This window comes from Gallinula chloropus (assembly GCF_964237585.1).
Source record: "Gallinula chloropus genome assembly, chromosome: 7".
NCBI classification, from domain to species: domain Eukaryota; kingdom Metazoa; phylum Chordata; class Aves; order Gruiformes; family Rallidae; genus Gallinula; species Gallinula chloropus.
The window spans coordinates 5,856,683-5,881,179 of record NC_140092.1 but is presented as its reverse complement, the minus strand read 5'-3'; the positions used below and the strand labels follow the sequence as shown (position 1 = coordinate 5,881,179).

Sequence of the window (24,497 nt, the reverse complement as noted above, 5' to 3'; positions counted from 1 at the left end):
AGATGCAGTGTGACAGAAACCCTGGTGACTGAATTTTCCGTTTTCCAAGAGAGTTGGTAGGTGTGACCCCAGGGGACACAACATCAAAAGAGCCCTAGACTGCAAGTTGATTCAAAGACAATATCCTCAAAGCACGGGGTTGGTCTGTCCTGATGGGTGGAAAGTCAGAGGTGTGACAGGAGGCCAGTGTGCCCACACAGGGAACTCCTGACCAAGCTTAAAATCATGGAAAAAATTATGGGGGAAAAGTGGGAAGCAGGGATGGACTGGGAGGAATGTAGAAGCATTGCCCAGACTGTTATGTGATAAAGCTCATCTGTATGCCAACAAAGGAGCTCAGAGAGACAATAGCAGGATGGGGAAAGAGAGTAATACCCTGCCCAGCTCCTCCCAGCCCTACCACAGAGGCCATCTCCACATCTGCTGAGGCTCATCTGCACAAGCCCAGAGGACCACAGGGGCACAAAGGCAGGCAGGAACCCAAACTAAGGACTCCTAAGGGCTTTTGGGAGAAAATTACTACCCATGGTAGAGAAAGATTGAGTTATGGACCATTTCAGCCCACTTGTTGAATACAAGTCCCTGTGTCCAGATGAGATGCATCTGAGGGTAGCAAGGACAAGTTGGCTTACATCTCTACTCTTGTCTTTGAAAGGTCCCTTCCAATCTACACAATTCTCTGAAGCTACAATTTTGTGATAACAATTTGCAGCAAGCAAACAAATCTCCATGCTTTCTAACGAATAACTAGTGGAACTGAAGAACTTCATCAGACAGATCTCCAAAGATATTAGGATTTAGGGAATTGAAGACAGATGGAAATCTAGTTAATCTTTCCTTGAAGACAATAGCTGAAATATTATGTAGAAGAACAAATCTCCAGGTAGCTTAAGGTTGACTGTGAATGCAACATGCTGTGGAATATTATTTCTGCTGCCTAAATTAGAAGTTTAAATGTCCTTGGTAAAACATCTTAGCCATCAGGTTTTAAAATAAACACACCCAGCATGACAGACTGTTAAAATTCTATGGACAGCTAAAGATGTTATAAAAATAAAGCTGTCTCTCCAGTTAAGCATTGGTGTTATGAAATAAGAGAGAGGACAGTATGACAGGCCCTTCTGGAAAGCAAGTGTGTAGTAATTGCCATTCTTGGGTTGCTCACAGTATAATTGAACATGGAACATGCCCTCTAGACAGCAGAAGAAACTATCTTTTCTGGATAAGTTTCTGGTTCCTCTTTTGGAAGCTTTGTTGCTGCAATATATGGAAATGCTCATGAAGAGTCGTGATGTTCAGGCATTTACAACAAGGTTTCTGACACCCATCCACCTGTCATTTCCAAGAGATTTTAAGAAAAGCTTCCACTAATTTTGAAAGAAAAAGATAAGTTTAAGGGAAGCTGTGGTAAAATTACAGTGTGGCTGTGTCAGCATTAATTCCCTTCCTCTCCTCCCAGTGATTTCTGCTAGGGATGTGGTGAAGCAGAAGCAGTTGTGGACCCTTTGGTTCCCTTGAGTCCTCAACACAACCTCTGTCTCACCCTATTCTGTCCTTCCAAATGTCCTTACTTTCAAATGGGAGATCACAACTGTTGATAAAGTGTCTTTTCCTATCATCAAACATTGTGCTTTAGTATGGAGGAGAAATCTTTTATCAGTAAGGGCTAAATTTTTCTCATCAGTAAATCAGCTTTCCAAACCTCCCTGATTGCCTGGATAGGTAAGGTTTCTTTGTCTTTGAATGGATGATTATTCCTGTTTGCCTGTTTTCCTGAGTTCTTCTTTCAGTGATGATTGTGAGATGTTTTGAAAGGCTTTTTTAGTTGTATATAAATTATTTCTTCTAAAAGCCTTTCTGCTGAGAGAACCACTTGCTCCAGCTTTCAGATGTAACTGATTTACAGCAGGCTGTGGAGATGGTGTGAGGGATGGGAGATTCCCAGGGCCCACAGCAGTTTAAATGCCTAAATCAGCGATGTGCTTTTTCCATTTTCTGCTGTAATGGCATGGGAACCACTAGATTTTAAGCTGCTTGTTTCTGGGGTGCAATTTATGGACGGTCAGATTATTTCAGTAGGATCAAGTATCCAGTGAGATACACTGACAAGAAAACAGACATACCCTGAGCTTGCTGAGAAGCTGTGACATCGATCATGCCGCTGGGACGTTTCAAACTGCACTGCAGTTCAGGCTGCCTGACAAAGTAAAGGCATTAGGATGGGATGTGCAGTTTAAAGCTCATGTCCAGGGAAAGGGTGTTTGGGAACAGCTATTCCTTAGTCCTTCTCCACACAGATGTGCACATTCCAGTTCTTTTCCCCTTGTCTGTCTGAATAGCACGTGCTTCTCCACTTGTTGCTGTGCGAGCTCACTTGGGGCCACTTGGGGCCAGGACAACACTGAGTGTGCTGTTCCATGTGAGATGGGGTAACAGGCACTGATGAATGGGTTTTTCTTTGTTTATTGCAAACAACGATCCCAAATGGTCCATAACATTCTCCTTCTTTGGACTAAGCTACTTCCTCCCATTTCTGTGCTTGTTTCCCTGGCTGAATCCTGTAAAGTGTCAGGCCATCTGCTCCTTTCCCTTCTCTTGGAGAGCCTGGCACTTGTACAGGTGCTTCCTAAGCTTTGCTGTTGCCTGAAGAATTTCCTGCTGCCACCAGTGCTGCTTTTTTGCATTTTGCAGCTTCCAGTTTCTTTCTCAGACAAAGTGGTGGGTTTGTAACCAAAAAAAAAGGAAGAAGCCATAGCTGGGTGCACCGATTTTCTCACAGAGCAAGGGAAAGTGCTGAGAGATCCCCTACGTACAAACTCTGCTGGTGGGAAAGGAGGCAGAGTGGGGACACAAGCTGTGGAGTAGCTCCAGAACAGTTTGAGGAAACAGGTTGTTCCTCCTTTTTTTTTTTTCTTTCCTTATGCCTACTTAAATATGCTGGAAAATTTTCCTAGACAATTTTTTAAAAAACCTTACCAAATATCACCACCCACATTCAAGGATTCAGTGTTTAAAGCACTGGTCTGCCAAGTGGGGGACCCACATTTAATGAATCATGCATTCAACCTGAATCAGGCTATGAAGGAAATACTTTTTTACTCAAGCCATGTTTAATTCAGACAAAACAGAACAGCTGCAGCAGAACAGCTTGCAAGAAAGCCAGAGTTACAAGAAAGCTATCACCTAGCTTTGGTGGGGATCTTACTGTGATTTCTGATGAGGCTGCTGTGCTTTTTTTTTGTGCCAAGCATTTTTCAAGGCTTGGTTTGAGTGCAGAGGAAAAGCCAATGCAGTAACCTCACATGCAATCGAGTGCTTGATTTCTGGCCAGTACCACTTACTATGCTGCTCACACATAACACCCAGCAGGCCCCCATCCCACTGAGGCAGCCAAGGCAAGGAACTGGATAGAGAAGTACACTCTGCAAGCACAGGAGTAAGTTGCAAAAAATCTCCTGAAAGAGCAATAAGGGGCTAGATCTGCCACTTGGAAAGGATCCATGTGATAGTTCAAAGGTCAAAAAAAACCCCAATAAACTTGGAAAACAAGATCTTTCCTGCTTTCCAGCTGTGTAAAACATGCTTTTGTATACATGCATATAAATATTTGTCCAGGATTTGATGCTGTGGCTTCCAAGTTTATTGGTTATTCTTACTGTCCTTCTTTTTGCATGATATCTAACACATATTTTGCTTGTCATCACTCCCTTTTCATATTATTTCAGCAGCTCTTTTTTATTTGATGACAGAAAATTCAGAGTGACAGTCTAAAGCATTCATTCTCCTTCATGGAAACACCAATGCTGGATTTTCTGTCACCTTTCATTAAAATGTGACATTTTATGAAATGCATTCAATGTGAATCAGGCTATGAGGGAAATACTTTTTTACTCAAGCCATGTTTAATTCATACAAGACTGAACAGCTGCAGCAGAAGAGTTTGCAGGAAAGTCAGAGCTACAAGAAAGCTATCACCTAGCTTTGGTGGGGATCTTACTGTGATTTCTGATAAGGCTGTTGTACTTTTAAAATGAAAGGTAAGAGTGAAGCTCGACACAAGGCAGCACGTTCCAGAGCTGGGATCTGAGATTGCAAGGTTTTGATTGAACACTTGTTTCTGTTGGTTTGCTTTTTCGCTCGCTGCTCTTCAAAATGGTATAAGGGTGACCTGGGAGCTTTTCCACACCTGTACCCTGGCTTAGCATGTCATAGAGAATACCTGCCATTTCCTTAGCACTGCTCTTTTGGCTTTATCTGTTTCAGATGGGGGAAAATAAAAAGCCCTCCTGCAGTTTGGTGATCCAGTGTTTGCCCAATTCTTAAAATACCACCCTAGTTTATGCCTGCAGTAGCTGACATTCCTTGTTAATTATTTATCCAAGCCCGTATTAGCATGTGATATCAAACTTTACCAGCTGTAATCACTAAGAGCTGCCCAGGAAAACACATGGTTTAAAAAAATACTGTTTCTCTCTTAATTGTTGTAACTGGTGGTATAACTCAAGTTACTCCAGATAACAACTCTGGAGCATCCATCCCCTCTGCCTGCAGTTTGGGAACTTGGCACACTTACTGCTTTCCGAGCGCAGAGGTATTCCTAGTCAAATGGTCACAAGTCAAGAACTAGTTTGTTTCAGTGCCTGTTACTTAAAGGCAAGGTGAATTACTAAATAGAATTTCCTTCTTTGTTTTCCTTTTATAAAACCTCCAACACCCTAATTTTCCACTCACTCGCTCTGCTAAAAATAAGAAGTAACTAATCTGACCTGAGATCAGGTTCACCTTTGGTGCAAGTCGCAGGAATGAGGGGAGAAGGTAGGCGAAGTGGGGCTGCTGGGCAGGGTGGATACTCTGGCAGAGTGTGAGGGTATGTTGTGCCATGCTCCCAGGCTCCAGTTTCCTGCGCTCCTCTCCTTGCCAGCCTGCACTTGTACTCTGCTGCTGTAGGAAGCGAAGGGGGCTCACCTTTGAGCTTGCCTTTTGCAATTCACAGGGAACTGTAGGAAATTAAATGCCTGCAGATTATAAATAAAATCTGAGAAATGATATTCTTCACCTCTGAAATAAAAAGGCTGGTAAATTTAGACTGGGCAGAAGCTGGAATTAGGAAAAACCTGAAAATCAGAAAATGCTTGTGAAGGGTTTCAGCCACCCTAACATTTGCCTGAATTACGATGTCGTGCCTCATACTGAGCTATTTTAAACCAAACTTCTCAGCCCTGCTAAAAGCACTTTACGCTCTCTGTTGTTGAAGCAGAATACATCAGGATTATTTCTAGCTAATCCAGTTGAAAACTATTAAAAAAGTTAGCTTGCTTTGAACAATAAGCATTACACAGCTTCGTGAGGTTTCAGTTCAAGTTTCCATGCAGTTGAGATTGTTGATCAGAAACACAGTTGTCAACTGAATATCACATCAAAGCCAATATGACAAAAATAAACACCAGCAGTATAGAAAGGGCAGAGAGGTGAACAAGTTGTCCTTGCTTTATTCTCTTAACTTCTTACTCCAGAGCACTCGGTAATTTGCATTTAAAAGTAGACAGAGCAGATATGAGCAGATGTATTTCTGTGCATGCACATATATGCTGAAAAAATGTGTTATTCTGAATTAGAGTTTGTCTAGAATGACTGGAACACATGCAGCAGGGAAGGGGGAAAAAAAAGGTTAGCAGAAGGGTGGTTTGTTTCTATATCAGAATGAAAAGTGTGACATAACTGAGTTCTCATATGGCTGCAGAATGGGTGAAGTCAGGAAATGACTTCATTTCCTTCCATTTCAGCCACTACCTTAGTGTCAGTGGCTGCCACAGGTCTGTCTGCAGAAATGCAGAGCACCTTGCAATGCTCCTGTATGTGATGCCGTCATTTACCATGAGTAGCTGGATAGTAACATATCATAGACATGGCAAAGGCTGAGTCCTACCATGTAAATGTAAAATCCATATGTAAATAGCACTATCCACACACATTGTAGATGTAGAAATAAAAAGGATATATAGGGGATTCCCTTCTGCCCAGGAGTAACAAATGACTTCTTGTTTTTCACTTTGTTGACACTTCCTCCCCTCTGCTTCTGAGACGTCACATTGTTCTTTCACACGGGTTAGACCCACTATATTAAACTCAGAGCAACCAGTGATACTCAGCTTGACATTTCCTGCCTGAAAGATCTCAGGAAGACTATGTATCTAAAACTTTACCTTCTTTTTTTTTCCTAGCTGTATTTGTTGGGTTTTTTTTACATATCTTTCCAAGCTTTTCCCAGCAAGTTTGAGACACTTTATTAACATATATTGGGGGGGGGGGGGGAAATATGTTTTCCTACTGAAGTAATGGGAAAAGAACATAAGAAATAAGGAAATACTACCTGAAGTTTCTGTGTTGTTCTTCATATAAAGTTATGCAGTAAATAAAAGGAAATAAAACCTCAAATTACTTGATTCATGTGTATCCTACTTTGTATTTTACTTTTTAAATTTTCAAACCAGAATTATTTAGCACTTCTTACAGTGTGTTTGGTATCATATGTACCAGCCAGTACTGACTGCGCTGCCGGAGTGGATTGCATCCAGAGGCTTTTGTAGGTGGGAAAACAAAAGTTGTCTAGCTGGGATGCTTGGCTTGTGGATTGCAGTTGCCTGAGCAGCATACGGCTTGTTAATGGTCTAAGATATTCTCTGAATCCAGGGCGTCCTAGAATATAAAGGTCAGTGGGGAGGCCAGCACTAGACCAAAGGATGGGTTGGACACCTGTCTGTGAGCCTGTGGTACAAAATGTGTCGTGATGTGATCTGCTGTGTGCAAACAGAAGACCGACCAAAACCGCTTGGGTTTAGTCATCCCCGCTGTGTCGGGGTTACAAACAGACAGATACCTCTCCTACCACTCTGGCAGCATCAAACAAGCAGGGAAAACGAGGAGGATGCTGAGGGAAGTAATCAAAGGACTAATATTTCGGCAGAGGTAGGGAACAATTTTGAAGCATAGTGCAGCCCAGATTTCAAAATGTCTGTAACTTCTGATTTTAGTACTTTTGCAAGTGTCTGAAGCAGACACAAAAACCCTTCAGGCTGGAGTCTACACCCAGCTGCGACACAGGCAAATGCAGCCATGTGTGTAATGTAAAGGGATTTGCATGAAAACCAAATTAAAGGCTATTACAGGAATGGAAGCCAGACAATAAGGAACAAAAACATATATTAGATAACATGCACCATGATATAGTTGTACCAGGGACTGAAAGGTTCTAAAACTACTATGGAGTCCTAAATCAGTGTCCTGGTTCAGGCCAGGCCATAGCTACCTTTCCCAAGCAGCCAGCTCAGGTGAGCTGAGTTAGCCTGGGCTGTTTTCCACACCACCTGACATCACTCCCCCATAAAAGGGGCTGGTTGGGGAGGGATCCTCCTTGATGCCTCCAGGGCAGTCTGAGTGAGGCTGGGGTGTTGTGCAGCAGCCTGTGATCATCAGGTCGGTAAGGTACTTTGTGTTATCACTGGGTGTGAGTGTAATTGGTTGCTATTGTTCTACTTCTGTGGTGTTTTTGTCAGTGAACTGCCCTTATCTCAATCCATGGAGGCTCTGTCTCCTTCTGCTCCAGAAGTGAGTGGTGTGTGGTGCTCAGCCACTGTTTGGGGCTGAACCACCACAGTTGGACACACTGAGATATCAGAAACATCCTATTCTGGTTTCCTGACAGCCAGCAAATACAAGCACAAATAAATAATACAGAAGCTAATAGATAATGCAACAAAATTCTACTTAAATTTATTTTCTAGAACAGCTATTTTTTTCCCAAAAGTTTATGTGTCATCTTGGTGGCTGGATGTCCTGGTAGTCCAGAGGAGCATCTAGCTAGAACACTTAAATAATTCACAGAAGTAACTAAAGAGACTGTCAGGATGGCATCTGCTCTCTCCCCAATATACTCTGAAGCACGTGGAGTTCCCTGCGAACAGGTGGATATCTGACTTGGCAAGTTCTTGTCTGAATTTGATATGCCATAAGTCACATCATGGTGGAAAACCCATGGAGCTTTCTAGACCTGATATTCTGACTCTTGGCTATCCAGTGGCCAGGAAATAGCCAGCTGAGAGGCAGCTGTGTGGATGACAAAGCAATCAATAGTCTGTGGTAAAATACTGAATTGCAAGTACACCAACCAAGGTCTTGCTGTGTGATAGTTTCAGGTAAATTTGGCCCAAGTATGGGACCACTTATGGAAAGGAGTTTAATTTTTCCACTTTCTTGTACTACTCAAGCAACCTAAGCTTGCTCTCATCTGAACTCATGTTTTTGCTTCCCCAAACGTGATAAACAAATAGTTTCCTAGGCCAAATGCCAGCATTGTCTTATGAACACGTGAGCTGTGTAGGAGATACAAAATTTAACTCTTCTTTCTGAAATATGTGAACGGGAAGTATTGCTCTCAGCTTATTTCTGGAGAATAAGGGCAAGAGGAAAAAGCAATGGATTCCTTCTATTCGAGAGAAGGAAATGAAGGGTGAGGCTTTCTAGAAGCAGTAGAATAACTTTTGATCCTAAAAGGAGTTGGTATCCAGATAGAAGTATGTATGGTTTTAATAGGCAGGTTTGCCAGTCCCACAACTAAGGTGAAATTGCAGTTAGAAATTAGTTAAAACCAAACTTAGAGCCAGCTAAGGCAAACACAGGATATGGATTCAGTTGATAAACTTAGTACACTAAAGCATATCTGTACAAAAAGCCTACAAAAGAAACAACCATGAGCTTGTTCCAGCTGCCTCCTCTGTCTGAAGATACAGGTCCTCTTAGTGCTGCTGGTGCAGATCTAAAGAAAAGAAAACAAACAGGATGTTCACAGCACAGAGCTGAGTTAGGATTCTTTTAAACACTAGGGTTTTGTTGCCAAAGCTGAAGTTTTCAGTCCAAGTGCTAAGCTAGAAGTTTATTAGAGCTTACCACCAGATTCCCTTTGGCTGTCATGATTTTACAAACAGGGTATCTGTGTGCAAAACCCTGGGAACACTCCTTTCTATCCTTCTTGTCTCTCCACAGCCATTTGCTGTCTCTGGACTTTTGCTTGAGATCAGATAGAGGGCTTCTAAAAGCAGTGGTCCTAGAAGTCCACAGCACTTCACACAACAGTATCCAGATCTATCTCTAAGTCTCCCTGACATTGCAGTAATGCAAGTAATAAATACCACTACTAATAGGTTGCATCTGGCTTCCCTTCTGTTGATGTTTGTAAGCCATCTCTGCCATCTAGTGGGTATTATTTTACTTACAAGCCTTCTTCAGACAGCAGGGTGACAACCTTAACAAGCTGAAGTTCACATTTTGACTCAGCAGGAAGATAGCTGAAGTCTGGGGAGGAGCTAAGGGGCACTGTCAATACCCAAGAAGCCCCAGGTGCATTGCAGCTGTCCTGACACTGCCCTCTTCTTTGGTATGCGGATGTAACAGGAGCTGCCCATGCCAAAAAAAACGTCATTTGCACAGCTCTGATGTGTTTTTAGGTTTGGGACACTATTCTCTGGAGGCTAAGCCAGCTGCCAGTCTCCTAACAGCAAACAGCCATCGTGACCAGCCCTGTGTGCCCAGTCTCCCCATGTATTACAGAAGAATGAAAACATGGTGTGTGTGTGCAATGAGCACATGCCATGAGAAGGAAACCTTTTCTTAACAGACACACGCTCTTAATAGCAATACCACTACTGACCAAACTGTTCCCATGTCAGTTAATGGACCATCAGAGAGCGGGGATCCATCCACAGAGAAAGCAGATCTAGAAGATAATCATCAAATAATTTATACACATCTGCTTAAGGCTCTTTCTGAAAGGGCAGCTAATGCCAATGGAGATGATTTCAGAGAAGGAAGTGATTTCAGGAAGAGCTTTATTGGCTTGAAATAGTTTAGTCACTTAAATTTCAGGGTGAGGCAATGCTAGTTAGCATCCAGATTGGGAAGATCTTTCCTGATTAGGGATAGAGTAGATATGAAGTCAATCAAGGCTACTACATTACCATGCGTACCGGAGGGAATAAAAGGCTCAGGGAGGAAAGAAGCACAGAAACTTTTCCTAAGGAGCATGCTAACAGCTGAGTTGCTTAGTAGCTACCCCAGGAGAGTGTAAGAGTGGTGCTCAGAATACATTTGTGATTGTTAATTTAAGTAGTGACTCCTTTGGAGAGGAAGGGGTGGCCGCTTACATACCGCAAGCGTTATGCGGTAATACTGGAGAACTGGTATGCTCATCCCTCAGGTGAAAGAAAATGACATTAATGGTTTCCAAAAGCCTTTTCATCCACATTTCCTCAGCTGAGGGATGTACTCACATCAGAAAACTCTGAGGGAAATAGTTTAAAACCTGGGAGAAGAAAGAGATCTTCTGTTAAGAAATCTATGTTTTTTAAAGTCCTCTAGAGCACTTTATCCTCTGGTTTGCTGATACTGACACCACCTTCACAGCTGTGACTTTGCACATGATGACTGGATTTTCCTTTGACACATGAGCAAAAGTCTTACCATCTACTGGTGGAACAAGGAAAACCTTATTTTAATCTGCCATGCAAATGACATCTAGTAACAAACAAATGTCTTAATGGGCCTGGAAGCTTGTTCTATGATCTACTGCCACGAATGACTCTGGAGGTATCTTGGTATTGAAATAGCCACTGTTTTATCACACATTTATAGGTTGGTGCTGGGATGTAATTTGGGTGTCGCATGATAAGATGAGTAAAAGCATTCAGTGATCAACAGGAACAGAGAAGATTTACTTTCTCTGCAAGTTTACATTAAAAACAGAACACATGCTCCAGAAACTGAGATACATCTCCTTTTCTGCATGGCACTACTGCTACACAACCAGATGCAAGCCAGCCTGAGTTGCACCTCTCTGCTCCCATAACCAGGGGCAGCAAAATCAAGTCTTTCACAGCAGAAGTTATCATTGCAGTATTGCATAAGTATTGAGATACAAAAGATCTGCAGGTGCTTGAATTAGGGCAGAAAGGACAGCAGGAGATAGGACATAGCCAAACATGTGGATTATGTGTAAAAATAACTAGAGAGTGACTTCTATGCATCTATGTATCCAGCAGCTTTCCAAACTGTGAGGAAGTTTTCATATTCAGGTGTTCATGTACCTTGTGTAACTATGCATGCAACATCATATTGATAAGGAAACTTAGCCACAATTGAAAACAGTCATCTTTACTGTAAATTCACTAAAATACATCATAAATGAATTTAATTCTCTTTCCATATTTTTCTTTTTGGTATATGTAGGAAAGGAAACTATTAAACCTAGCTTGGGAGTGATGCTTGCTAATTAAGAGAGTTGTATCTTGGATGTCATCTGCATTCCCTGCAGATAACCTACTCACCCAAGGTAAATAGATTAACATATAGAAATTTGGTTTGCATACAGAATGGAAGATTTAAAAAAAACATCCTCAGTATTTGGAACTGACACTTTCAGTAGCTGGAGAAATGACCTTCAGATCTGTTGCCATCTGACCTCCACTTTCATTAGTCAAGGAAAAACATTAATGGAAGCAATTTCAAATTTATAATTGTTTTGCATAAGAACACCGATGTTTACAAACTTCACTCACACCATCAGTGAAATACAGTGTGCCTGTGTGATCAATGAGAGCTGATCAACACCTGGATTTGAGTAGCAGGTGCTCACAGACAATTGTGTGCAATTTGTAGATAGAAACTGCTTACTCAATAGCTGGTAAGCAATAAATGTGAGAATACTGTATGTTATGTGTGGGCAATATAGGCTAGAAAGTAGAGGTAGAATCATTAAAGTGTTGATTTTTGCATTATTTATTTGGTTGCAGTGACACTGTGGATGGATTGAACTTCTGTTACTTACGATGGAAGGGTACACTTAGAATCCTCAGGATAATCCAGGCAGAGTAAGAACATTACAGACCTGTGAAGATACAGTTTTATTTAGCATCTTTCAGGCAGAAAACTGAGGAAAACAAATGAAAAAATGAAACAAACTTAACAGTATTATCATGTCTAAAGCTTCCCTTCAGTTATCTTTACCCTGTGATCTACTGTGAATAAGGAGAGCTGTGAATACTAACTAGTAATTCTGCAGGCTGAACAGTGCTTTTAATTGTTACTTAGATTTCTAATCTAAAGGTTTTACAGTGAAGTTGAAGACATGCAGCCGTCTTCTGGGCCTGACATTGGGTACAGCTGATTATACAATACCTAATTATACAATTATACCTTAGTGTAGTGCTTTGCTCAATTCACAGCTGAAAAATGCTACACCGGAGGAATGTACCATCACTCCTCCAATGCATCAGCCTCTTAGGGAAGACACAGCATTAATGGCACTTACGTACTGCAAAGCAAGAAATCATTTAAAACAGATGAAGTGCTTCTGCAAATGCACCATATTAATGAAGGATTTTCACTTACTTGTAATTGTCAGTGCAGGTGACATCATAACCAAGGGCTTTCAGCCTGTCTTCTAATATTTTCACAGTGTGAGTTCCACAGGAATCTCTGTGAGAAGGGATTTCAAAATTACTGCAAGTCTTTTATTATCAATTTCCTTCCACTGAGTTTGATGGAATTAGTAGCATTCCATAACACCTACAGAATACTAGTACACATAGCTATTTATAATGCTTCATTTCCTTACAGTCATTTAACAATTTATACTGAATTTGCAGATACTGGAAGATTGGCTTCAGCCAGTGTAGCTTTTGTAAATGCTACTTATCAATATTTTCACCTTTAATATGTCACTAGACAAACAGAAGAAGAGCTAAATAATGTTGTAAAATAGTGTTTCATTTGTAATATTCTTTGGCAGCTATTTAGGTGGTGCTAAAGTAGATGCCTTCACAGAGTAAGTGTGATAGATTAGAGTTATTCTTGCTGTTAGAAGCTTGCCCTCTCTTCAATACAGAACAATAGAAAAAAACCCAGAAACAATCCTGAATGCAGCTTCTGTGTCTAGTATTGACATTTTAAAAACTTGTGGTCCAACTAACTAAAAGCTTAGCATACTACAGAACCTACTGAAACCTCTAAAACTTTCACCAGTGTCAAGTATAAAAGGCCAGTGGTCACTAAATACTCATGACTAAAGAAATCATATGAGGACCAACAAAGTAATTGTAAAAAGCAATCAAAAATATACGAATATTCCCATGCATCCATAGTAAATTAACATTGAGAACCATAGAATAGTTTTGGTTGGAAAAGACCTTCAAAGGAGGTGTGACTTACATATTTGGTCCTTCAATATCATCCACAACCCAAATGACAACCTGTGAGATTTTGTCTTTCTGGAGATTAGGTATTTCATAATCTGCAAAAAAACTTATTCAAGAAACAAATTTTTAGAACTACAGAGAACATGAAAAAGAATCTTTTTTCCCCCTTTGCATTAATGAAGGCTCTACTCATGCTGTAGGATATATGCTTGCTTAATTTTATATATGTATCTTCTGATTACAATCAGACTCAACACAGAGTAGAAAAAATCTGATTGACATTCTGACATCCTGAAAGGTTAAAGGCATTCTGTGATTCAATCAGAAGATTTGTTTTTGTATTCTTCATCTTAGGAAGGCTCAGCTAAAAAAAAAAAGTTACTATGTAGAGGTGAACCAGAATGAAAAAAATGCAAAAACAAAACAAAAAGCAGTTGCTACTTGGTTGAAAAGAAAAGAAAAAGGTCATTCTTGCAGCTATTGCTTGTAGGCACAATGCAATTTTGCTTTCAATAAAAAGATATTAACATCTACAAGACAAATATGGTTTTGGGTAGAAAATCACAGCAACAAAGTATTTTTCTAGGATATGTAAGACCATAAAGGAGAAAGTTCATGACAGGCCCATTCCTTGCCCATGGAATCTTTTACTTTATTGCTTTGTGTAAGTTGACTTTGATAGGTATTTAAATAACAATTAAAATAATAAAGTAGCAACTCAACTATAGAATGGTTTAGGTTGGATGGCACCTTAGAGAACATCTAGTCCCAACCCCATGCCACAGGCAGGGAGACCCTCCACTAGCCCAGGTTGCCCAAAGCCCCATCCAACCTGGGCTTTGAACACTGCAGGGAGAGGGGCAGCCACAGCTGCTCTGGGCGGCCTGTGCCAGGGCCTCACCACCACCCTCCTCACAGTAAAGCACTTCCTCCTCATGTCTCATCTGGAGATGGCAAACTCCAAGAATTATTTTAATGTCTGTAAAGTGAATTCTTGGTGAGATGCAGGCATTTCAAACCCATGGATTTCCAACTCTTCCAGCAGAATGTACTGTAATGATTTTTCTACCTTTTAGTTGCTCTTTTTCTCCTCAGAAAGCTTGTAAGGGCCGTGTCTGCACGGAATGCTTGGTCCATGACTAAGCCTAGGTGTGTGCTCTAATTTGCCTTTTGTGTCTTCTTGAAAGCCTACATCTGAGCTGCAGTGTCCCTTAGCTGCTTTAAATGCTCTGAGACACCTTAGACTAGAAGGGACTGTTAGCTGTGTCCTCCTGGGTGAGACTAACAGCGGCACTGTAACTGTCCTCCTGGTGCCTTCAGGCAAGTTACTAGTGCTCTGGTGTGGAAGTACAAGATATGATTCTCTCTGTCTATTGCCAGCCAGCTGAGACCTGCTCATGAAGTTAGCAATTTAATTTAAACTTCTGGAGAAGTGGAACATGAGGAAGTGGATATCAACAGTTGCTCCTACAGTCGAGTCTGGTTCAGTGGTGGCTAACCAGAGACTAGTAGGAGCAACAGCGAGTTTGCCTGGCTGTCCAAGGTGTACAACCCTGTCTTAAATACATAGTGAAAATATATTAAAAAAGTGAAGATTCTAATTATTTTTAAGTCATTTGCTCATTCATGCCTATGCTATTACCACCAAAAATGCAACTTCCTCCAAAATATAAAGGAATCTTTTAACTACAGGAATCAAACTGATGGAAAAACGTACAGTTAACTTCAGTAAACCAATTTTTAAACCAACTACTATTATTAAAGAAGTCTGCCAACTGCATTCATACTGTGTGAATGAGCAAAGTTGTTTTGGTCTGAAGTGAGAAATAAACTGTAACTGAAATGGTAATAGGTGACTTAATGATGATTTAAGTTTGCAAACTGTAATGCAGGATAAACTTTGGACTGGCTTTGAAATGCTTAAAAGCAGATGAGAGAGATGCTTAGAAGACTCCTAGATCTTTTGCATTACCTTCTGCTATTAAGTATTCAACTCTAAGCCTCTTTCAAACATGATTTCAGTCATAAATGGACCAGAAGACAGCAAAGAAAACAAATAGAGCAACTGGCTTTGTTTTTTCTTGGCAGTGGTGGGGATTTCACTGGTCATGATACCTCCAGACAGGCAACCCAGGGAACTGGTGAAATTAATTTATGTGTCAGTGGCTTCTGAAATAAGGAACCTGTAAATTAACAGAAATAAGGAAACTGTTTCTGAAATAAGGAAACTGGATTCTGTGCATTGACATGCTGCCATCATCTGCAGAAGACTTGATCCCAGCTGACCACCTGACCAACCCAATGAGACCATGTAAACCTTCTTGATTAGCTGAAAGCTGTGTAGAGCGATGGAGCTTTTGGAGGACAGAGGTAAGTAGGGTAGTGTGTGTTTTGGAACAGATGGTTCTTGTATCTGTCCTGTCCAGAGATAGAACTAACTTTTCAAGGATCATTTTTAGTCCTTGGTGAACACACAGGAGGAGGACCTGATCTATGGGGTTTTTTAAAAATGTTTTTTTGATCTGCCTTGGACAGTACAGTTGCTGAGGTACTGAAAGATGTGTTTTTCATCATAGGTAAGCAGTTACTATAACCACATACTTAAAGTTTTTAAGGGTGCACTTTTACAGTATTTTTTAAACATGAGCTTAGATGAGCTTCTGCATAGTGTTACACTCATCAGGAAAAACAAATCTGTCAGTACATGAGGGAGTAAGGAGAAGAGGAAGCTAATGCTTTTCAACTGGCCTTTTTGCTTTCTGAAGCCATAATGGATCTCAAACTGCCTTCTTGGTCAAGGACAAAGCACTTTCCCTGTAGAATTTACCTACTTTGCCCCTAGGCCTGGCAAAGACTGCACTCCTTTTAACAATGTCCTCTCCTTGCAGTTGTTCCCAAATACAAAGTTTGTAACGCTCATCTTTTTGAAAACATACCCATTTTACCACAGTACTGGCTGACTTGAAGGCTACTTTTAAACACCATTTGTCCTGCTTGCCACAGCAGTTTGTAATCCATTTCATGTTAATTCCTATAGCTGGGGACAATTAACAGCTGTCCCCACAACTCGGAAGACTTGGACGCAATGGGCTCTTTCAGCTACACCTCCCAGGCTTTGTGCAGTAGAAGAACCAAACAACTGATGCTGCCTTCTGCAGGCATCAGACCTTGTACATGTGAGTGAGTCAGTTTTCTTACCCTGGCTGTGGATAAGCTCCGCCAGCTGCAGAACCATTCAACAAGACGTGTATCACCCCAGAACTGTGCTGTGCATACTGCAAGACATAACAAGGTTTTATCAGGACTCATCTTTACATATTTGTCCCATGACTTGGTACTGTATTACAATGACCAAAGAAAGAATTTTAGCAAGAAGAATATCAGAATTGTGAAAATAATACCAAACTAGTACCCGAGTGTGTCACTGCAGTAGAGAGGACAAGAATTGAATAGGCAGTGCATGAATTCAGTGCACCTTCTCTGGCTGTTTTCTCATACCTATATAGAGTTTCTTCAGCACAGGAAGAAAGCCTTTTGGCACTCTGTGTTGGGTTTGATCTGCAAATAAGGGGTTTCCACCAAGGCTGTCATGTCACTTAGGACCTCTATTCAGTAGACAACTAGTGTCTTTATTACGCCTACTATATGCTTTATATGCATTAATAAAGCTAACACAGAATTTGAACACATCTAGCCAAGGTGAAAGTTAGGTTCCTCTTGCTAAAACACTGGGCACAGTCTAAAGTGTTTTTCTATCACAGGAAATAATCTAGCACTGTTACAGACTTAAATCTGTTTTGATCCGTTTTCCTGAAACCACCCAGAAATGAACACACCCTCATGTGGGAACTCAGCACTAATGCACTACTTACAGTGATTGAGGCCATCCTCCAGAAAGACTCCACGGCATTGTTTTCACATTCCTCTGTGGTAGGGCAGGATTCATAGTCCAGTTCTGTAGAAAGGCATGTGATTTCTGCTATTAGATAACTGTAAAAATGCTTTATTTTTTATGGTCCCTTAAAAAAGGGACCTTAGAAAGCAATTAAATGCATTTACACCTTACTGATCATACAGGATGGTCTGACACTAGAAAGCTGACAGTTTCTACCATTTTCCATCCTTTGCAGTTTACAGGAACAGTGACATTGTGTGGATTCAGTAATTTGGCTGAAAGGGCTAACTCTGTACCTGGGATGCAGAGTGCACCACATTCAGAGGATGGAGAAGGAGCTTTATCTCCTGCGGAGCACTGTTTAGATTCCACTGTGTCCTCCCCTGACTGCAATGTTAAATATTCACCCAGAACAGGGGAGAATGACACAGTGAAGCTGTCTACTGTGGTAAAAGCACACACAGCTCTTCCCCAAGACAGCAGTCAGTCTCCATTATGGTTTTACAGGTGTTTAACGTAGCACTTGTCATCTTACCATTGCTGTTTGCCTGCCCACACCAGATTAGAAAATCTGCAAAGAAGCCAAACAGAGTATCACCCAGCGACATGTAGCGACGGCCTCTGCCAGAAAAACTGTTCACTAGCAGCTGATTGTTTTCCCAGAAGAGAGACTATATAAAGAAAGGAAAAAAAAAAAACAAACCCAAAAGGAATCAACAATTGCTTTGGTGTGGGGGCAGGATCATTACAGGGGGTTGAAAAGTTTACATCATGTTTTGGTATTTCTTTCAAAAACTAAGGAAACCACCAGAAATTATAGCTATCTCTTTAGAGGAATATGTTGGGGTTTTTTTTTAAAGGTGGTATAAATTCTGATCACTGGAAGCTTGAGGGACATTCATACCGTGGTGGGAATGGATATAAAACTATATTAAATGTTAAATATAGTTAGGTGTAGCTCAGCTTTAGGAAAAGGTGGAAAAAAGGGAGGACAGGCATTTATAAGCCAGATGTATTTTACCAGAATTCTTTCACACTGCTGTGTTGACTTATGGTGTGAAAAAAATCATAGGTCTAGCTGATATTTCTGTTTGCAAACCCTTTAATGAATTAAGCTGTGCTGACAGCAGTATATGTGGGTTTAGCTTGTATCATTTAGAGATAAGGAATAATTGTGCTCGAGGAAAAACTGCTTTAAAGCACAGCCTTTCAGACAAGGCCAAACCACATGTCCTGATGGGGTATGATAGCATGAAGAGATGTGCTTTTCGCACTCTCATAGTTCTCTGCAATTGCCAGCACATCAAACCCTTATTGCTTCCTGGCATGTAAGTGTCCTATCTCATTTCTGCTTATGCTTAATATGTCAATGTTTAAGATATCATTGCCCTGTGACTTGGCTGTGAGGGATGGAAGCAGGCAGAGTCTTTGCAGGCAAAGCACCCAACCTGAGGAAAAGTAGAAGTGGAAGTTCACACACTACAACAGAGTTTTCAGCACAGCAGGAAAAATGGGGGATCTTTGCAGTGTGAAAATAGAGAAGTTGCTGGGAATTTACTGCATAAAACAAATGTAGCCAAGGACACTGAATAATGCCATGAAGCTTGAGCCTAGTTTGTAAACCACAGACAATCCAAAAATAACATATCATGAGTCAGCCACGGAATGACTCTTGGTCAATCCTGAACGGTGTCGTGGAAAATCCGCTGCGTGTCACAGGACTGTTGGCATAATATTAACAATCATTACCTTGTTAGGGGGAATTGTGTGGAATGATAGGTTGATAAATAATTCATAGTCCTTAGGTAGAATGCTGCAAGGATCCTTGTTAATAAATGCATTTTTAAATGCTTCCCACATCTCTGAACAATTCTTCTTACTGTAATCATTGAAACAAACAAACAAACAGCATTGTGGTGGTGGTTTGTTTTTTTTTTTAAAGCAGAGTAAGAAAATAATTTGTTCCCAACTTCTTCATATTCCCAAATTAAAACCCCATGATGCTAAGATAGAAAACTGAAGACAAGGTGGTAGAAACATGCCACCTGGGAAGTGCATATAAGTCTTTTCCTAATGGCAACAGATTTGGAAGAAGTAGCAATGAAAATATTAGGATTTACAGTGCTCCCTGGGCAGCCTGTTCCAGGCCCTGACAACTCTTTCAGTAAAAAATTTTTTTCTAATATCCGATCTAACCCTGCCCTGGCACAGCTTCATGCCATTGCCCCTTGTCCTATCTCCTGTCACCTGGCTGAAGAGACCATCTCCCACTGCTCTACAACCTCCCTTCAGGTAGTTGTAGGTGATGATAAGGTCTCCCCTCAGCCTCCTCTTCTCCAAGCTAAACAGCCCCAGCTCCCTCAGCCACACCTTATAGGATTTGCCCTCACAGCTCTGAGCCTGCCTGGAGTAATTAAAAAGGGAATTGCTATTTTCACCACTTCTCCACAGTTCATTCCCCACACAGGCTGTGACAATGTCTCTGCTCTGGAACACTGCAGAGCAGAATAATCTATTTCATGTGCATTAGTGTTTTCCTTGTTTTTCTCCTCAGAAGAGGCTTCAAGGAGCTGCTTTGTGATGCTGAATGTTGCGGGTACTTGAAAGTTAAAGGACACCTTGCAATGAGCTATACAGCTCCCATGCAGAAAGCAAACCTCAGGTTCTCTGCCAGCAATCTGTAGGCAATGACTTCCAATGATTATATAAAAAAACCCCTCAATATACAGTAAGTAAATATGGGATCTTGATTTGAAAATCTTCAGTGATGCAACATGACCCTTGTTCAGTAGTTCCAATGTTTAAAGAGCCTTACTTGATAAAAGGATTTGCACCCTATTTCTGATTTCAAGCTGTTAAACTTTAGCTTCTGAAAATTGTTTACACCTATGTCTTACTCTGCTAAAGGGCTGCCTACTGTAAGTCTTTATTTATTCAGGGTGGGGAAGGACCACTCAGGACATTTCCTTCCAATCTTAACAGACACCAGTAAATCAGATTAGATTTACTTCATACTAGTTAGTTTAAAAATATGTTTTCAAAACCTCCATTATATATAGTACAATAGATAATATTATATTTATACCAATAAAGAAATATGGGGGAAATGCACTACAGGAACATTTATTTCACATAGAATATTCCTACTAGAAAATTTCAGATATAATTTTCATTCAAATCCTTCACTTCTATGTAACCATAACATTTTGTAAAATGCCTCTTTTAACTGCCATTTTGCATGTTCCATTTTAATATAAAGTTTTTCTTATGTTTCTAGAAATACCTTCATGTTTTAACTATGTTCTAGTGAACCTACATGCTTTGCTAGCTGCTTTTCTGTTTTCTTTTTAAAAACTTGCGTATTAATTACTTCACATAAATTCAGGAACAAAACCTATCCAGGTGGCTATGCCTCTGTAAAAGCTAATCTGGGGGCAATTAAGAAATAGACAATGAACAGAAAGGGGTATAAATAGTTAGAATATGTTTTGTATATGAAATTTCCATTTTGTTTAGATTATATTATTTACTTATAGTCCTATGGGAAAGAAAAAAACCCCGCACATAATTGTGCAGCTCTTCTTTTTATAAAGCCATCTTGTGCCTTAATTCAGGAAAGCAGTCCTAATATCCAGTCTGGCTTCATGCTATTCTGAGTAAGAATACTGTGATGAATGTGTTCAGAGTTTTCCATTTTAAATTTATATTGTGAAAATGTCACAGAGATCTATTAGATCAGAAAACTGTCATAAGCAGGAGACATACAGAAATACTTTAAAGAATATTGTATTTGTTTCAAAAAACCCAAATCAGTTACCAATAAAGTTAACATTTCCACTATACCCATCATTTAGGTTGCTCATTTTAGAGTATTCTGTATTATTAGCCACGTCCCAAACTCAACCTATCTAGACCCCACTGCAAGATCAGATTTTGTAAACCTACACAGCTATTAACTGATTTAAATTTTCATAGTTTACATTAATGTAGGTGTGTAGAAATCTACTCTTAAAGTTTATTGGCACCTTCCATGGTAATGTGTTCTTAAATTTGCCAAACTTGAATTGTTCAGCTAAAATTTTAGTGCTGTATTACGGGCATTAGGATGATTGTTTTATTTCATGAGGAAACGCTTCTGATAAGAATGGCAATAGGAAGAAACATGATGGTTTGCCTCTGGTAAGCCACGGACCTGTTTTCAGTCCTCTGCCTGCCTATTTTGCAGCAGGAACTGAAAATGGGAGGTTGAGGGAAGGAGGTGACACTGCTGATACCGCGCAACACAATCTAACCCTATCTCAGACCGCGATTCAATGCGGCAGGAATCCAGAGAGCTCCCCTCTGCAAATATCTCTTCAAATTACCAAGAATAAAGTGGCAGAATAAAGGACTCAACTCCAGCAGACTGTCCTTTTTAGGCTGGGGGTTTGTTTTTTTTTTCCTTTTTACCAAAGTTCAAACAATGTAAGGAAGCCAGAAAAAGCTGTCATTTTAGCCAAGTGTGTGATTTACCTCCAGTGCTGTGCAATTAACACAGACAATGAAATCTCCCGGGTCATCATCCTTCAGCAGTTGATTGCTACTTGTTTTTTCAGGCGGAACGAGATAGAGTCTCTTTCCGTACGGGAAGAGCTATAAAGTGTGGTGCTTTCCCTCTTACCTGACCTGACACACAAGGCACACAAAGTAAAGCTGATTGTCCCAGGAGAATTGTCAGATTTGATACTTCAGAAGTACCATCCCCACCGTTTTTCTGCGGTGTTCTCCTTAGAGAACACTGTGGCACTAGCAGGGGGAGAAGTGTGGAATAAAAAAGTTGAAGGATTAAGAATCTTGCCTTAATTACACTGCTTTTATTAATACAACCCCTGTAAAATTTCATTTGTTTCCAGACAGCTACAAACATGTTGGTTTCAACAGGATCACTTTCCAGGCTTCTGATTAATAACAATTTCATGCAGAACATTAAAAAAATAACCCATAAATGAACAAAAACTTACCCAAGAGAAGGATTCAGAAGTCTAATATAGTCATAGCATCTTCCCATGACAATAGATTCCAGATTTTGCGTTGTACCTTCACCTTTCCATTTCCCTACCTGCGCTTCTGAGAAGCTGTTCACAAACAGAACAGAGACAAGTAAGAGAGGCAAAAAAAGGCTCTTCATCGTGAATTCTTGACAGCCCAAGTTCTTGGGAAAAAAAAGGAGGAGGCAAAACAAAAAAAGATAACTAAATGATACAATTTAAATGGAAACTTGGAGGCTCAATATTTAGTATTTTCGGTACTGGCTACAGATCTGTACACATAAGGCAAAGTTAGGCGGAAATCTGAACCTTGCTGGGAGCTGTAATCTAGCTGTTTCCTGGAACGCTTGCAGCACAAGGATACATCACTTCCTCAAGGCTAACTGTTCCCCACTTCAGAAAAACCGAGACTTTTAAGGCCATGATGTTGCCACCTGGTGATAACTGGGAAGAATTACAATGCATTTTAGGAAAAGGAGAAACAGACTTTAATTACTTTTTTAAGTAATTAAAAGTTTGCTTAATGCTTGCTGCCATGCTACAGCTTCCTAAAATATAAAAAGGGCTTGTAAACAAAATTCTTTTCATTTCAAATGGGCTACGTTTTTTTTTTTGCTGTAGTGGCTGAAAAAAATGTGTATCTATTCAGAACACAAAAATCTGAAATATGCTGGTAAAGCAGTAATTGCATAAATACCCAAATTCTCAGGTGTTCATGTGTTTCACGTAGGGGCAACATTACTCAGCCCTTTATCCACCGCTCCCCTGGATACTGATGGGGACATTTTGGTGCCACAACACATGTTTTAAGGTTGTCATAAACAAAACTACCCTGCAGACAGGAATCAAGCATAACGAGAACAAAACTGATTGAGACACATTTCCTGTGCGCTGAAGAAATGTCTTCAACTTCTGCTTTGTTAGGTCATCAAATGGCACAAATTAATATCATCTTCAGTGTTAATTTCCTGTAGTATACAGTGTTGCAAGTACAGCCATACTACTTTTTTTTCCCCCTTTTTAAAAAACAAATAAAATTTCAGCCTTAGAGCGATTTCTCTACACACTCCTGTGTCAGAGGAACACGCTGGTTCTTCCTCTACTGAATAGTCTCCATGCCTCAGCGAATACAAACCTCTTTATTATTGATGTATTTATAGAGTGCCCAGCTTATATTGAAGCTGATGGATGGTACTCAGCTGATAGATTTTGCTGGAGGGAAAACATTGCTAATATTAAAGTAAATTGCTGATGATGGGTTTTTCCCATCAGAAAGATAACCAGTTGGCTTGTTGCCTGCAACAGAATCTTCAGGAAAGCCAGATCTACCCAGAAATGGATGCTTGGTATGACAGAGGCACAACAAATACTGTAGTTCAGTTACTTCTGTGATGCTTTTTCTCACAATATTTTTCTTAACCTCTCTGAAACCTGACCACCAGAATGTTAATCAAACAGCTTCAAGGTACTGCTTTGGGTTCAGGATTAGGGAGTGCAATAATCCGTGGAAGTCACCAATCTTTTTGTTTATGATCAACTTTGCTGCAAACAAATGTTGCTCAGTAACTTCAGGGCTCTCAGAAACCAGAGACATCACTGATGTGATCTTCTACATAGAACAGGGCAGTCACTGATTCAGTCAGACTAAAACTTCTGCTTAAAATATACAGTATGGGTTAAAAAGACATGAAGATGGATACCAAGTTTTGGAACGGCTTTTCTCGAAGGACACAGCAGATTAGGATTCATCAGCTTGGGGGAGAAGATGTGGGTGCTGCTCAGTGGTGTTCTACAAAAAAGAGGTAAGCCTGTCATAACATCCCCAAGGAAATGGAAATGAGTCCAACAACTGCTGGCATCCCCATTTTATTGCCTATCGAGCTCCCTTTCTCCTGGCCACTTCCAGAAACACAGCAGTGGGCCAGAAGGCCTCTGATCTGACTCAGCACAGCCATTCTTAATTTATGTTCTTAGTTTTGACTTAAATACTTCATGTATTCACTTCACAGGATGGCTAAACTAACACATCTCCAGGGAAATCGTCCCAATGATTTGATAGCCTTGAGAGCCAAACCTCTGCTCTGGCCTGAACTTGGCTACCTTTATCTTATCATTATTAAATCTCATGATGTCTTTTTCTCTTACATTAATGAAGGATCTAACCTCAGAAACATTCTGTGTACATTCTTGTAGAAAATGACCAAGTTTCCCACTAAACTTGTCCATGAAAAAAACCCAGTACTTGAATCCCGTTATCAGGCACTTTCTCTTGTAGTAATGCACTTCATTGCCACAAACGGGCTGTTCATCTTGCCTCCCAAGGTCTGGCAT

General features: G+C 40.4%; 1 protein-coding gene and 1 long non-coding RNA gene across 2 annotated transcripts in view; one reads left to right on the top strand and one right to left on the bottom strand.

The window, feature by feature from the left end:
* LOC311193773 overlaps window positions 1-21,381 on the top strand; it is a 37,247-nt gene extending 15,866 nt beyond the window's left edge. The window contains exons 2-3 of the long non-coding RNA XR_014617413.1: window positions 15,511-15,614; window positions 21,365-21,381. This is a non-coding gene — a long non-coding RNA (uncharacterized lncRNA). The remainder of the gene's footprint in view (window positions 1-15,510; window positions 15,615-21,364) is intronic.
* On the bottom strand, window positions 8,698-22,306 carry LOC311193771 (ADP-ribosyl cyclase/cyclic ADP-ribose hydrolase 2-like; the record flags this gene model as incomplete). The annotated part of the gene is made up of 9 exons (XM_084266709.1): window positions 8,698-8,812; window positions 11,876-11,935; window positions 12,439-12,525; window positions 13,258-13,350; window positions 16,443-16,519; window positions 17,117-17,199; window positions 17,675-17,810; window positions 18,889-19,018; window positions 22,140-22,306. 9 exons carry the CDS (start codon window positions 22,304-22,306, stop codon window positions 8,698-8,700), a joined length of 948 nt encoding a protein of 315 aa, XP_084122835.1.
* Window positions 22,307-24,497: the final 2,191 nt, after the last annotated feature.